This window comes from Uranotaenia lowii, unplaced genomic scaffold, assembly GCF_029784155.1.
Source record: "Uranotaenia lowii strain MFRU-FL unplaced genomic scaffold, ASM2978415v1 HiC_scaffold_1964, whole genome shotgun sequence".
Lineage (NCBI taxonomy): Eukaryota > Metazoa > Arthropoda > Insecta > Diptera > Culicidae > Uranotaenia > Uranotaenia lowii.
The window spans coordinates 1-14,341 of NW_026598037.1; the positions used below are offsets into that span (position 1 = coordinate 1).

Sequence of the window (14,341 nt, forward strand, 5' to 3'; positions counted from 1 at the left end):
ACGCCGACTGTTTGTGGTGCGACCACCGTAAACCTAGGAAAATTCCGGTTCGGTTGTTGTCAAACTGTTCGGACCGCCACTTATCATCCTCAGATCCTGTTGTACTTCCGGATCTATAATTGCCCTATCCGTTTTACTTTTTACACGATTTTAATTACTTTTTGGCTAAATTTTGAACCACTTTTTGAATTTTGGAACGTGAAATCGCTTAATTTAATTGAGCTTGAATTCGTCTCATGCCTCCAAATCAAAATTAAAGCAAATAAACGAATTCACTCAGAGCAAGTTCACTCGTGTTGGAAAAAAGTGATAGAAATTTTGACACTTTGAAAATGTTACCATGCAAAAATGTTTTCAAGCTCTAAGGGCATCACATCATGCGAAAATAGAACACATGTTGTAAAAACACTTGAAGGCCACAGATCTTGAAAATTTTTTTGCATGGCAAAATTTTCAAAATGTGCTAAGTGTCATAATTTCTACCATTTTTTCCCAACACCAGCGAACTCAGCCATATAATGTTTGACATCCCAAGCAACGACAAGAAAAATAGTTGACTTTGGTGTGCATCAAGGTAGCACTGTTTTTTTCGTTTAAAATTTGTTTCGTGGTATTGGAAAGCATTGCAATCGTTTAAAAAACTACGTTAAAGCGAAATTATTTTCGCATATTTTTATTTTCTGAAGCACTCAATTGCAGAAGATTATCAGTGAAATGTGTTAGATGATATACGCTAAAACATGTAAGAAATGACTTTGAACCCACTGTTCATAGTACCATGAACACCCCATATGAAGCTCGCCCGTCTAAAACTAACAAAATATGTTTTTGTATATTTTAAATTCCTATTCTAACTATTACAATAAATAATCCCTATTTTCCTAAACATAAATTCAACAAAATATACAACAGCTTACTGATCACATTCATAAAAATTGAAAAAAAGATTTAATGCATTTTGTAACAACGGTTACACCTTAGAGCAAGTTTACTCATGTTGGAAAAATGTGGTTGAAATTTTGAAACTTTTAGTACATTTTGAACACTTTACCATGCAAAAACATTTTCAAGATCTGCGACCTTCAAGTTTTTTTACAACACGTGTTGTATTTTTGCATGCTGTGATACAAAAATTGCAATATTTGTATCACATACGGCTGAAATAGAAACAGTGCTGTAAAAAAATACAACGCCCAAAGATCTTGAAAACATTTTTACATGGTAAAATTTTCAAAATGTGCTACAACTATCAAAATTTCTATCACTTTTTAGCAACACCAATGAACTTGCTCTCAGTATGCACATTTAGCCTGCCTCGTCCCTATATTAAAACAAAGATGTTTTCTCAGTTGCATCCTCTACTCAAGACGCTTTCTGAAGAGTGTGATTGAAGAGACATTTAGTTTTCGGGGGTTTGAATGAATTTGAACGAATAATATTTAAGCAACTTTCATCAAAATTGGAAACATTCAAACTTCCACAAAACGAGATGGTTTAATTCACCGAAAGGCTACTTTCATTTGTAAACCGGTGGGCCTCATACAAAATACCAACCAAGATGTGCTACGTAAGCTTATTGTGTGACTGTATGGAAAAAGGTTGTCAAGTTGATTCTACCTACATTGACTTTGCGAAAGCATTCGACCGTGTTCCCCATAAAATAATTATTGAAAAACTAGACCGAACAAGTTTCCCTGATCAGGTACTTGTCTGGAGTCTGGATTGCGTCGTACCTCGATCACCGTCATGCTTTCACGAAAGTCAACAGCTCACGTTCAAGAACATTTGTCATCCCGCAAGGTGTACCTCAAGGAAGCCATCTCGGGTCTCTTCTCTTCAAAAATCTCCATAAACGACCTCTATGTAACTCTATCATCAGCTTTGGCTACCAACTATCAGGTTTCTGCTTGGAGAATGTAAAGTCTATTCTTGACCTGGGAATGAAAATGGTTTGCAGACTTACATTGCGTTTACCTCTGCAAAATGATTTGCTGCACTAGGGTCTCTGCGCCGGATCACCGTAGGTTTCGACGACGTGTACCTACGCACTGAAGGCCATTTATTGTTCGTCGTAGCATCCTGGAGTATGCCGTCCAGGTGTGGACTCCTACTCAGAGTACACAATGCAACCGCAAAGAACGAGTTCGACGTAGCTTCGTCAGATACGCTCAACGGCTTCTCCCGTGGAATGAACCGCTCCGACTCCCGCCGTATGACCAGAAATCCGCTCTGATATTTTAAACCACACTAGAAAAGCGTCGTATCGAATAGCAGAAAGTTTTCATTTTGGATATACCTTGACTTTTCGTGATGACTCCCAACGTGTCAATATTTACGTATACCTACAAAGTCACTTCGACAACGCCAGTTTATTTGGATACCCTATCATTGTACCCGATCATCGTATCGTAGTCTGGACGGTATTTCAACCAAAGGCGATAAATAAATAAAATGAATTTAAGTGCGATAGTTTAATCAATTTTAAAATTATTTCTCCCAAATTTAGAACAACATCGAGGAGATTATTTAAGACTTTCACAAAAGAAAAAAAGGGAAAAGGGATGAAAATTCAATTAAATAACGATAGAACTCCGATAAAAACATCTTTTATTTGAGCTACCCCATACAAAACCAATATAAACTACGAGGCAATCTGAACATCATATTTATTTTTGATATGATTCAGTATATTGAAGACCTCATCACGTTAAAGTGGAATGGGGGTCAAATTTAAATTATATGGAATGCGACACGTCACAACTTATGTAATAATAAGTTACAACATATTATTAGAATAATCCTTGCTAAACTTTGTACCACTTTTAGTCATTTTTAAAAAAAAAATTAATGTTTTGGACTCATTCAGCACTTTTCCTGTTGTTGATCATGAATGTTTTTTTGTCATGTTTGACATTTGACATCGGTTTGTAGTTATTTTTGTCATTTCTAGTCTTTCGATTACGAGGACTGTTGGGATACCATCAAACAGTGCCATCAACAGTGCCAGCCATCAACAGTGCTGCGGAGAACGTCATCGGTTATGTGGAGCGATCTCGACGGAACGACTGGTTCGACGAGGAGTGTAGGAGGGTGATGGACGAAGAAAATGCCGCGCGGGCGGCAGTAGTACAACGAGGCACCCGTCGAAATGTGGAAAATCACCGACAGCGGAAGAGGCAGCGAGTCCGACTTTTCCAGGAGAAAAAGCGCCGCCTGGAGGAGGAGGAGCTCGAGGAGCTGGAGCAGCTGCATCGTTCCCAAGAAACACGAAAATTCTATCAGAAACTCAACGCATCCCGCAAAGGCTTCGTGCCGCAAGCCGAAATGTGCCGGGATAAGGACGGGGGTATCCTGACGGACAATCGTGAGGTGATCAAAAGGTGGAAGCAGCACTTCGATGAACACCTGAACGGCGCACATGCAGGAGATCAAGACGGTGGGGGAAGGTACATCGCCGGCGTAGCCAACGACGAAGAGGAGCCACTCCCAACGATGAGTGAAGTTAAGGAAGCCATTCGCCAGCTGAATAGAAACAAGTCGGCTGGGAAGGATGGCATCGCAGCTGAACTCATCATCATTCATGAAGGAACGGTCAACGACGGACCAGATATTCACATTACGGCAAATCCTCCAAAAATGCCGGGAACATCAAGTCCCTACGCACCATCTATTCATCGACTTCAAAGCCGCATACGACACGATCGACCGTAACGAGCTATGGAAAATCATGGACGAGAACTGCTTTTCCGGGAAGCTGATCAGACTGATCAAGGCGACGATGGATGGAACGCAGTGCTGTGTGCGGATTTCGGGTGAAATGTCGAGTTCATTCGAATCGCGCAGGGGGCTTCGACAAGGTGATGGTCTATCCTGCATGATGTTCAACTTGGCGCTAGAAGGTGTTATTCGACGAGCGGTGGGCGAAATGCGGGGCACGATTTTCAACAGATCCAGTCAACTTATCTGCTTTGCCGATGACATTGATATAGTCCCAGCAAACATTTTATGAGGTATATTGCAGGAACAACTGAATTATTCAAACAATTATACCAGGTGAAAAGATTGTATTAAACTTACCAAAAAAGCATATAGCTACAAAAGTGGAGGCGATATATCTACAATGACAAGATTCCAACGACTCAATTTTCCAACAAAAAGCAAAATAAACGAAAAAAAAAATGTCCTCGACCGAGATTTGATTACCAGTCCTCCGAGTTCGCAGTCCGGTATCTTACCACGATGCCAACTTATCAGTTGATTTGGTCTACGCTATAGCTCTATAGGTGAGATTTTCTTTTTTACGAACCGGTCAAAGGAAGAGACCGGAGAGAGTGTCAATTGAAGGGCCGCTCATTTATCGTAAATCAGTTCACTCAAATCGTAAAAGTCGAATGAGCATATCCTCAACTTTTTGGAGACATATTTACGAATTGACTAAACTGCTATCCGACTCAACTATGTTTGGGCAAAGCTTGTCGTAAATGAATGATAGAAAATCACTCAATACCAACGTGTTTACGATAGTTATTGTAAATGTATTAATATTCGATTTGGATTATCATTTCTATTACGATTTCATGTTAGCTGGGGTCGGCAGATCATCTGCGGCGGTGGAGGAGATCTATCGCAAACTGAAACGCGAAGCAGGAAGGATTGGGTTGATGATTAATACGTCCAAGACGAAGTACATGCTGGCCTGCGGATCCGAGACCGACCGAACCCGCTATCTCGGCTCACTGGTGACCGCAGACAATGACACCAGCCGTGAGATCCGGAGGCGAATTATACTATGGACTCCACAAACAACTGCGGTCGAGAAGACTTAGCCCTCGCACGAAGTGTAACCTGTATATGACGCTTTTTAGACCGGTTGTTCTCTACGGGCACGAGACATGGACCTGCGTACACTCGGAGTATTCGAGCGACGAGTGTTAAGAACCATCTTTGGCGGCGTACAGGAGAACGGAGTGTGGAGGCGAAGGATGAACCACGGCTCGCGCGACTCTACGGCGAACCCAGTATCCAGAAGGTGGCGAAGGCTGGCCGGATACGCCGGGCGGGACATGTTGAGAGAACGCCGGACGACTGTCCTGCAAAACAGGTGTTCGCTAAGAATCCGGTAGGAACAAGACGAGCGGGGGCGCAACGAGCGAGATGGTTAGACCAAGTGGAGCGTGATCTGGGGAACGTGGGTGTGGCATTCTAAGCTATAGGCTATAATAACCATCCAATAGACCGATCTAAGATAAGCGTGCAGCGAGCGGATAAACTCGATGAACAAGCTCAACGAGTCAGTTATCGAAGGACCTTCACACGAGCCAGGCAAGATTGCACATTGGCGATTCAAGCCAGGATTGAATTGTTCTTGGTGTACGGAGGCAGTGGGGCCGGCCGATTCAAATCTGTCTGTCGACTCTTTTGGGATGAAAATTTTGTTCAAGGTGCCTGTGTTATTTTTAAGTTTGTCAAAAAGAAATAGAACGAGAAATGTGTTTTCGTCAGAATCTTTTGTGTAGTTTTGTTCCCTACTGGAGTGTATTAAAACAGGTGAGAAAATGGAATACAAATCATGGCCGTCAATTTCTAAATCAACGACGGTCAATCATTGATTGACAGTCTGGGCATCAATTTTTGAAACAAGATACACGATACGACAATGAAACACAAAACTTGTTTTATCTCTATATATGCATTGTTCAATATAACATTTATATGAGTTATACATTACGCTTATTAACATATATTTCAAATGAGTAACCTACCAATAATATGAACAACTTTGTTTTCAACTTCTAAGCCTTTCTTAATCATTTTTCACAAAACAAACTGGAAAGAATTCAATTTCCAACACAGAAGTAAATCTAAAAAATATTGAAAACTTAATTAAATAAAAATAAAAATTAAATTTAAATTAAATTCAAACTAAATTAAAATAAAATTAAAATTAAATTAAAATTAAATTAAAATTCAATTAAAATTCAATTAAAATTCAATTAAAATTAAATTAAAATTAAATTAAAATTAAATTAAAATTAAATTAAAATTAAATTAAAATTAAATTAAAATTAAATTAAAATTAAATTAAAATTAAATTAAAATTAAATTAAAATTAAATTAAAATTAAATTAAAATTAAATTAAAATTAAATTAAAATTAAATTAAAATTAAATTAAAATTAAATTAAAATTAAATTAAAATTAAATTAAAATTAAATTAAAATTAAATTAAAATTAAATTAAAATTAAATTAAAATTAAATTAAAATTAAATTAAAATTAAATTAAAATTAAATTAAAATTAAATTAAAATTAAATTAAAATTAAATTAAAATTAAATTAAAATTAAATTAAAATTAAATTAAAATTAAATTAAAATTAAATTAAAATTAAATTAAAATTAAATTAAAATTAAATTAAAATTAAATTAAAATTAAATTAAAATTAAATTAAAATTAAATTAAAATTAAATTAAAATTAAATTAAAATTAAATTAAAATTAAATTAAAATTAAATTAAAATTAAATTAAAATTAAATTAAAATTAAATTAAAATTAAATTAAAATTAAATTAAAATTAAATTAAAATTAAATTAAAATTAAATTAAAATTAAATTAAAATTAAATTAAAATTAAATTAAAATTAAATTAAAATTAAATTAAAATTAAATTAAAATTAAATTAAAATTAAATTAAAATTAAATTAAAATTAAATTAAAATTAAATTAAAATTAAATTAAAATTAAATTAAAATTAAATTAAAATTAAATTAAAATTAAATTAAAATTAAATTAAAATTAAATTAAAATTAAATTAAAATTAAATTAAAATTAAATTAAAATTAAATTAAAATTAAATTAAAATTAAATTAAAATTAAATTAAAATTAAATTAAAATTAAATTAAAATTAAATTAAAATTAAATTAAAATTAAATTAAAATTAAATTAAAATTAAATTAAAATTAAATTAAAATTAAATTAAAATTAAATTAAAATTAAATTAAAATTAAATTAAAATTAAATTAAAATTAAATTAAAATTAAATTAAAATTAAATTAAAATTAAATTAAAATTAAATTAAAATTAAATTAAAATTAAATTAAATTAAAATTAAATTAAAATTAAATTAAAATTAAATTAAAATTAAATTAAAATTAAATTAAAATTAAATTAAAATTAAATTAAAATTAAATTAAAATTAAATTAAAATTAAATTAAAATTAAATTAAAATTAAATTAAAATTAAATTAAAATTAAATTAAAATTAAATTAAAATTAAATTAAAATTAAATTAAAATTAAATTAAAATTAAATTAAAATTAAATTAAAATTAAATTAAAATTAAATTAAAATTAAATTAAAATTAAATTAAAATTAAATTAAAATTAAATTAAAATTAAATTAAAATTAAATTAAAATTAAATTAAAATTAAATTAAAATTAAATTAAAATTAAATTAAAATTAAATTAAAATTAAATTAAAATTAAATTAAAATTAAATTAAAATTAAATTAAAATTAAATTAAAATTAAATTAAAATTAAATTAAAATTAAATTAAAATTAAATTAAAATTAAATTAAAATTAAATTAAAATTAAATTAAAATTAAATTAAAATTAAATTAAAATTAAATTAAAATTAAATTAAAATTAAATTAAAATTAAATTAAAATTAAATTAAAATTAAATTAAAATTAAATTAAAATTAAATTAAAATTAAATTAAAATTAAATTAAAATTAAATTAAAATTAAATTAAAATTAAATTAAAATTAAATTAAAATTAAATTAAAATTAAATTAAAATTAAATTAAAATTAAATTAAAATTAAATTAAAATTAAATTAAAATTAAATTAAAATTAAATTAAAATTAAATTAAAATTAAATTAAAATTAAATTAAAATTAAATTAAAATTAAATTAAAATTAAATTAAAATTAAATTAAAATTAAATTAAAATTAAATTAAAATTAAATTAAAATTAAATTAAAATTAAATTAAAATTAAATTAAAATTAAATTAAAATTAAATTAAAATTAAATTAAAATTAAATTAAAATTAAATTAAAATTAAATTAAAATTAAATTAAAATTAAATTAAAATTAAATTAAAATTAAATTAAAATTAAATTAAAATTAAATTAAAATTAAATTAAAATTAAATTAAAATTAAATTAAAATTAAATTAAAATTAAATTAAAATTAAATTAAAATTAAATTAAAATTAAATTAAAATTAAATTAAAATTAAATTAAAATTAAATTAAAATTAAATTAAAATTAAATTAAAATTAAATTAAAATTAAATTAAAATTAAATTAAAATTAAATTAAAATTAAATTAAAATTAAATTAAAATTAAATTAAAATTAAATTAAAATTAAATTAAAATTAAATTAAAATTAAATTAAAATTAAATTAAAATTAAATTAAAATTAAATTAAAATTAAATTAAAATTAAATTAAAATTAAATTAAAATTAAATTAAAATTAAATTAAAATTAAATTAAAATTAAATTAAAATTAAATTAAAATTAAATTAAAATTAAATTAAAATTAAATTAAAATTAAATTAAAATTAAATTAAAATTAAATTAAAATTAAATTAAAATTAAATTAAAATTAAATTAAAATTAAATTAAAATTAAATTAAAATTAAATTAAAATTAAATTAAAATTAAATTAAAATTAAATTAAAATTAAATTAAAATTAAATTAAAATTAAATTAAAATTAAATTAAAATTAAATTAAAATTAAATTAAAATTAAATTAAAATTAAATTAAAATTAAATTAAAATTAAATTAAAATTAAATTAAAATTAAATTAAAATTAAATTAAAATTAAATTAAAATTAAATTAAAATTAAATTAAAATTAAATTAAAATTAAATTAAAATTAAATTAAAATTAAATTAAAATTAAATTAAAATTAAATTAAAATTAAATTAAAATTAAATAAAAAAAAAACTCAGAATAAAAGGATGTCTAAATGAAATGAGATTTAAATTAAAAAAATAAATTCAGAATAAAATTAAATAAAAATAAAATTAAGAAAAAAATTTAAATGGTGATAAATTAGAGTCAAATAAATTAATTAACTAAAACAGAAATGAAAGAAAAATAAAATAGAAATGAAACAAACATAAAGTGATCCACTTTACATGCACATTAGCCGAGTTTAGCTCATGGCAGTGCCGACATAACAACGCACATTAGCCGAGTTTAAGCTCATGGCAGTGCCGGCATCAAAATCAAGTAAAGCCGGGTTTAGCCCATGGCAATGCACTTTAGCCGAGTTTAAGCTCATGGCAGTGCCGGTATCGAAATCAAGTAAAGCCGGGTTTAGCCCATGGCAATGCACTTTAGCCGAGTTTAGCTCATGGCAGTGCCGACTTATCAACGCACTTTAGCCGAGTTTAAGCTCATGGCAGTGCCGGCATCGAAATCAAGTAAAGCCGGGTTTAGCCCATGGCAATGCACTTTAGCCGAGTTTAAGCTCATGGCAGTACCGACTTATCAACGCACTTTAGCCGAGTTTAAGCTCATGGCAGTGCCGGCATCGAAATCAAGTAAAGCCGGGTTTAGCCCATCGCAATGCACTTCAGCCGAGTTTAGCTCATGGCAGTGCCGACATAGAAAACAAGAAAAGCTGGGTATCTATAGCCCATTGTAATGCATTTTAGCCGGGTTAAGATCATGGCAGTGCAGTTAAAAAAATAAATAAATGAATAAATAAACGTATAACTGTTTTCATGTCAGTCAAAAAAAAAAAAAAAAATTATATCATCTGAAGAATCAGAACTCAAAAGGAAATCAGAGAGCAAATATAGCTGACTATAATAAGAAAAAAAAACAACAAACTTCATCAGGATTATATAACGTGATGTTGCACATAAGAGATTACTAAATATACTAAATTATATTGCGTCCAAAGCTGAAAATTGATGAAACACAGGAATTATACTGTAAGATTATAGTTGGTTTTTTTTTTCAGGCAAGGGGAGAATGAGTGATGAGTGAAATACTGCAAATTATAGTCGAGGTGAATATGTTTTCCAAAAGTTTAATAAGTTGGAATGGATTCAAAGCATGGCAAAGAAAGGAAAAATGAGCCATTGAATATTAATTAGAAACAAGGATTAGGTGGGGTTTATTTGCAAACCAGCATTAATTGAATCATTTTGATAATCATGTCTTAAAAAAAAAACGAATATCAACAGGTCGTTTAAATATTTATTTCACACATTAAAAACATAAGAAAGTGGTTGAATTGAACTTTAACACCGTTGGCTTCAAGTTACTAAAGCGTTTCTTGTTTTCAGCAAGGGGAGAATGTGGCATTCTAAGCTATAGGCTATAATAACCATCCAATAGACCGATCTAAGATAAGCGTGCAGCGAGCGGATAAACTCGATGAACAAGCTCAACGAGTCAGTTATCGAAGGACCTTCACACGAGCCAGGCAAGATTGCACAGTGGGGTGCCCGAGAAATTGGAGAACGGTTGCCATGAACCGAGTGAATTTTAGGAAGTATGTTCGTCAAGTTATGTCGTGAGACGGAATACTATGTAAATAAAAAAAAAAAAAAAATAGTCTTTCGATTACATTGGATTTCGATTTTGTTTTTGTTTTTTAATAATATTGGTCTTTCTTGAGTAGTTTATAAAATTGCATATTCTTCAATCGAATTTTGGGCATCGTATACCTACTATGTTCTACTGTGTCTATCTTCCAAATTCATTTCTCAACACTACCACGTAATGAATCTATGATGTTCATCAAATATGGCGGCTTATTATCCACACAACTACACACTCAGCCTTAGGAAACCTAGTAAACACCAAACAAAAATAGATTCATTTTAACACCCACACTTCGTTTCCGCCGTAAAAACAACCAACAGAGCCCAGTACAGCAGAGCCGCTTATGTTGTTGATGACGATCATCATTCATCGGTATCTAAATTCGACGTGCATCCATGAATACCAACCAACCAAACTCATAAAATAGTCTGGCAATTACGGCAGCGGAAGCAAACGCAAAGTAAAGAACGAAAACAGTCATCGTATACATCGAACCGAACGAACCTAACTGACCAAACTGTGGAATGCATGCTGTCATGTGTCACTCATTGCAATTGCAGGTGTTGAAAATTATGATCAACTTTACTAACTCACTCGTTGAAGAGCTGTTGCTTGACACCTTTTCAAACAAAAGTGCAACAAGGTGCTTCTACACAAATGATAAAATACACAAATAAATGCCTCGGAGAAAAACAGATGCTGTCATTGATGAAGGTCGTTTCGTTTTATAGGGTATCTTCTCGATGCGGAAATCAAAACGGCAATCATTTGCTGCAGTTATTATTTTTCTATGCGTATGAGTTATCGTCTCGTTCGAATTTCGAATGATATTGGATGCGTTTGGCAGCCATGAATGTAGATAAAAATGTATCTGAATATTATTCTTTATTCAAAAACTTCAAAACTATTGCACACAGGTATTCGAGATTTCATTTGGTCCTTAAGTATTTTAAATAGGCTTAGCTGTAATTGGTGAAGGAGATTCTAATCAATCTTGTTACTTTCGGAAATCATCTACGTCTAATCAGTCTAATGTTTAGCAGTCGGTGAAATGTTCTACATCAGAGTAAAAAAAACTCCCTAGATCAAAATCTCACACATTAATCACAAACTCGGGATGGGTGCTATCAAATCGATGCCGGTATAAATGTTGTTATGCTTGTTATAAATTGAACACCAGGAAGGGGCCATTCACTGCGAGAAAGAAGCTGTCGATGCCTCGTCCAAATGTCTGAAATAATCACGCTCGAAATCGCTGGTCAGGCGTGTCTGGTCCATGTGGAAGTTCTGTTTCTTCATGTGGTCCACCGCCAGCAGAAGCTTCTTGTAGTCGGCCAACACCTCGCCCCGTTGTCTTCTTAATTGCTTAATTTGTTTCTCATAGGTCAACCTTTCCTGGCGCGACGCATCTCGGGTCTCCTGCGAATGAAAATGAAAGAAAAGAGATAACAAGAAAAATCAGTGATCGATTTTACGGGTCGTCGCTGCCAAAGCTCTACAAGCATGAACATTAACATTTTTATATTCGACAACAGCATCAATAGCGATTAGAAGCCCATTATCGCGGAATGAAGCCACATTATCGTATTGATACATGCTGATGATCAAATGGCTTATAGGCAAAGCAAAAGCAAACGGAAGAAACCTTTTCGGCATCGTTGGCAATGGCCAGTTTGATTTTGAGCCCCTCGACGTCTTCTTGGACCTTGAAGAGTTTTTTCTCCAGGCTTTGATTTGTCTGGGTCAGGCAACGAATCTCGGTCTTGGCAGCGGACAGCTCTTTGGCGGTGTTTGTTACGTGAATTTCCTTTTCCTGTCGGTATCAGCATACATGTAAATTTGAAGAAAACAAAATTAAAATCAGGTCAGTGATGTTCGATCATTAGCGAAAATCTGTAGGGAATTTTATTTGGAACAAACGGATGCATAAAAGTTTTATTCTCATTTTGTCGTTGAAGTTTTTCATTGACATAGGATACACTGTATCAAAAAATTGTCCGTACAGCACTTACCTTGAAATCCAAACAATCAAAAAGAGCACTTTTTCAGTCAATAAAAATACTACAATTACATCATTCGCTGCAGAAACTAGTCCTTTTTGTAGATCAGTATTAAAAATGTTTATGAATTAAACCTTAAAAATAATCCAATTCATTTTGTTTAGAAAGTCCCAAAAACGACGTCAAAAAATTGTCCGTACACTGAGGCCTTTGTCAAATATTAGTCAAGTAAATAGTTATGTGTCAGTCTGTCAAACGCAGAAACGTGAATTGAATCTCAGCAAAGACAATTTCCAGTGGTCTGAGCGATAAATACGGTAAAATGAACTTTATTTAGAATGGACTGAGATTTTTTGAGGAATCTAAATCATTTCAACCATTGGAATTTTACGAAAAAAAGATATACGCATTTCCTGAAAAAGCTAAAGGGTGATACGGTCAAAATTTGGTCATGGGAAAACGCGTGTAAATCGGTGAAATCGTTTATTTTAAAAATCAAATTAAATTTCTTTTTCAAGTTTAAATAGTATAAAATTCAGGAAAAATATTCAGTTAGGCTTCCGCTTTTCCAAATCCGCATTGCCGGGCCATACGCTTAACCCCGCCATCAGATTTTGTACAGCCACCTTGTCCACCTTCTTCGCCGCAGAAAGCCAGTTTGCCTCGAACTGCTGCTCGTCCTTAGCAGTTTTTTTTTTGTCTTCTTTAGGTTCCGCTTGACAATAGCCCAGTATTTCTCAATTGGGCGGAGCTCTGGCGTGTTGAGAGGGTTCTTGTCCTGGGGAACCACCTGCACCTTGTTGGCGGCGTACCACTCCATGGCCTTTTTACCGTAATAGCAAGATGCCAAATCCGGCTAAAACAGTACGGAACAATCGTGTTTCTTCAGAAAAGGCAGCAGACGTTTATTCAAACACTCTTTCCCGTGAATTTCTTGGTTGACAATCCCGGAAGCTATGAAAATACTGCTTTTCAAGCCACAGGTACGATGGCTTGCCAAACCAGAAATTTCTTCGCGAACTTTGACAGTTTCATGTGCTTGAAAATATCTGCTACCTTTCCCCTTCCTTTTGCCGTAAAAAACTCCTGTCCCAGAAGCTGCTTGTAGTCGGCTTTGACGTAGGTTTCGTCGTCAATTACCACGCAGTCAAACTTCGTCAGCATCGTCGTGTACAGCCTCCGGGATCGCACTTTGGCCGTCGTATTTTGTTTATCATCGCGATTTGGAGTCACTACCTTCTTGTAAGTCGATAGTCCGGCTCGTTTTTTGGCTCGATGCACGGTTGTAGACGATACACCCACCTTATTTGCGGCATCTCGGAGAGAAAGGTTGGGGTTTCGCTTGAAACTACCGACTCTCTTTGTCGTTTCAGCGGCTTCCGGTGTTCGATTTCCCCCCGATCCAGACCTCCTGGCTGTCGACAAACGTTCCCCAAACACTTTAATTACATTTGTAACGGTTGATTTGGCAAACTTTTAGCGGTTTTGCCAGCTTTGCGTGCGAGTAGCTCGGATTTTCGCGATTCGCGAGCAAAATTTTGATACGCTGCTCTTCTTCCTTGGACGGCATTTTGACAACTGAAGAGTGGATTCCAAAATCAAAATAGGAGCAACATTCTACACTCACACACACCTTTAAAATGAGGGGTTTTCAGGTTTTTTAAATGCAAAATTGAAAGAAATACGTCAAGTTGATATTGATCAAATTTTGACCGTATCACCCTTTAGTAAAAAGGTTGCCTTTTTTTCAAGTAAAGGGAAAATCAC

General features: G+C 31.5%; 1 protein-coding gene across 1 annotated transcript; it reads right to left on the minus strand.

Moving 5' to 3' along the window:
* Window positions 1-11,494: 11,494 nt before the first annotated feature.
* Window positions 11,495-12,387, minus strand: LOC129759576 (uncharacterized; the record flags this gene model as incomplete). The annotated part of the gene is made up of 2 exons (XM_055757050.1): window positions 11,495-11,993; window positions 12,220-12,387. Coding segments are annotated over 2 exons (396 nt in total), but the record flags the coding sequence as incomplete, so codon positions are not given.
* Between the last annotated feature and the right edge of the window lie 1,954 nt (window positions 12,388-14,341).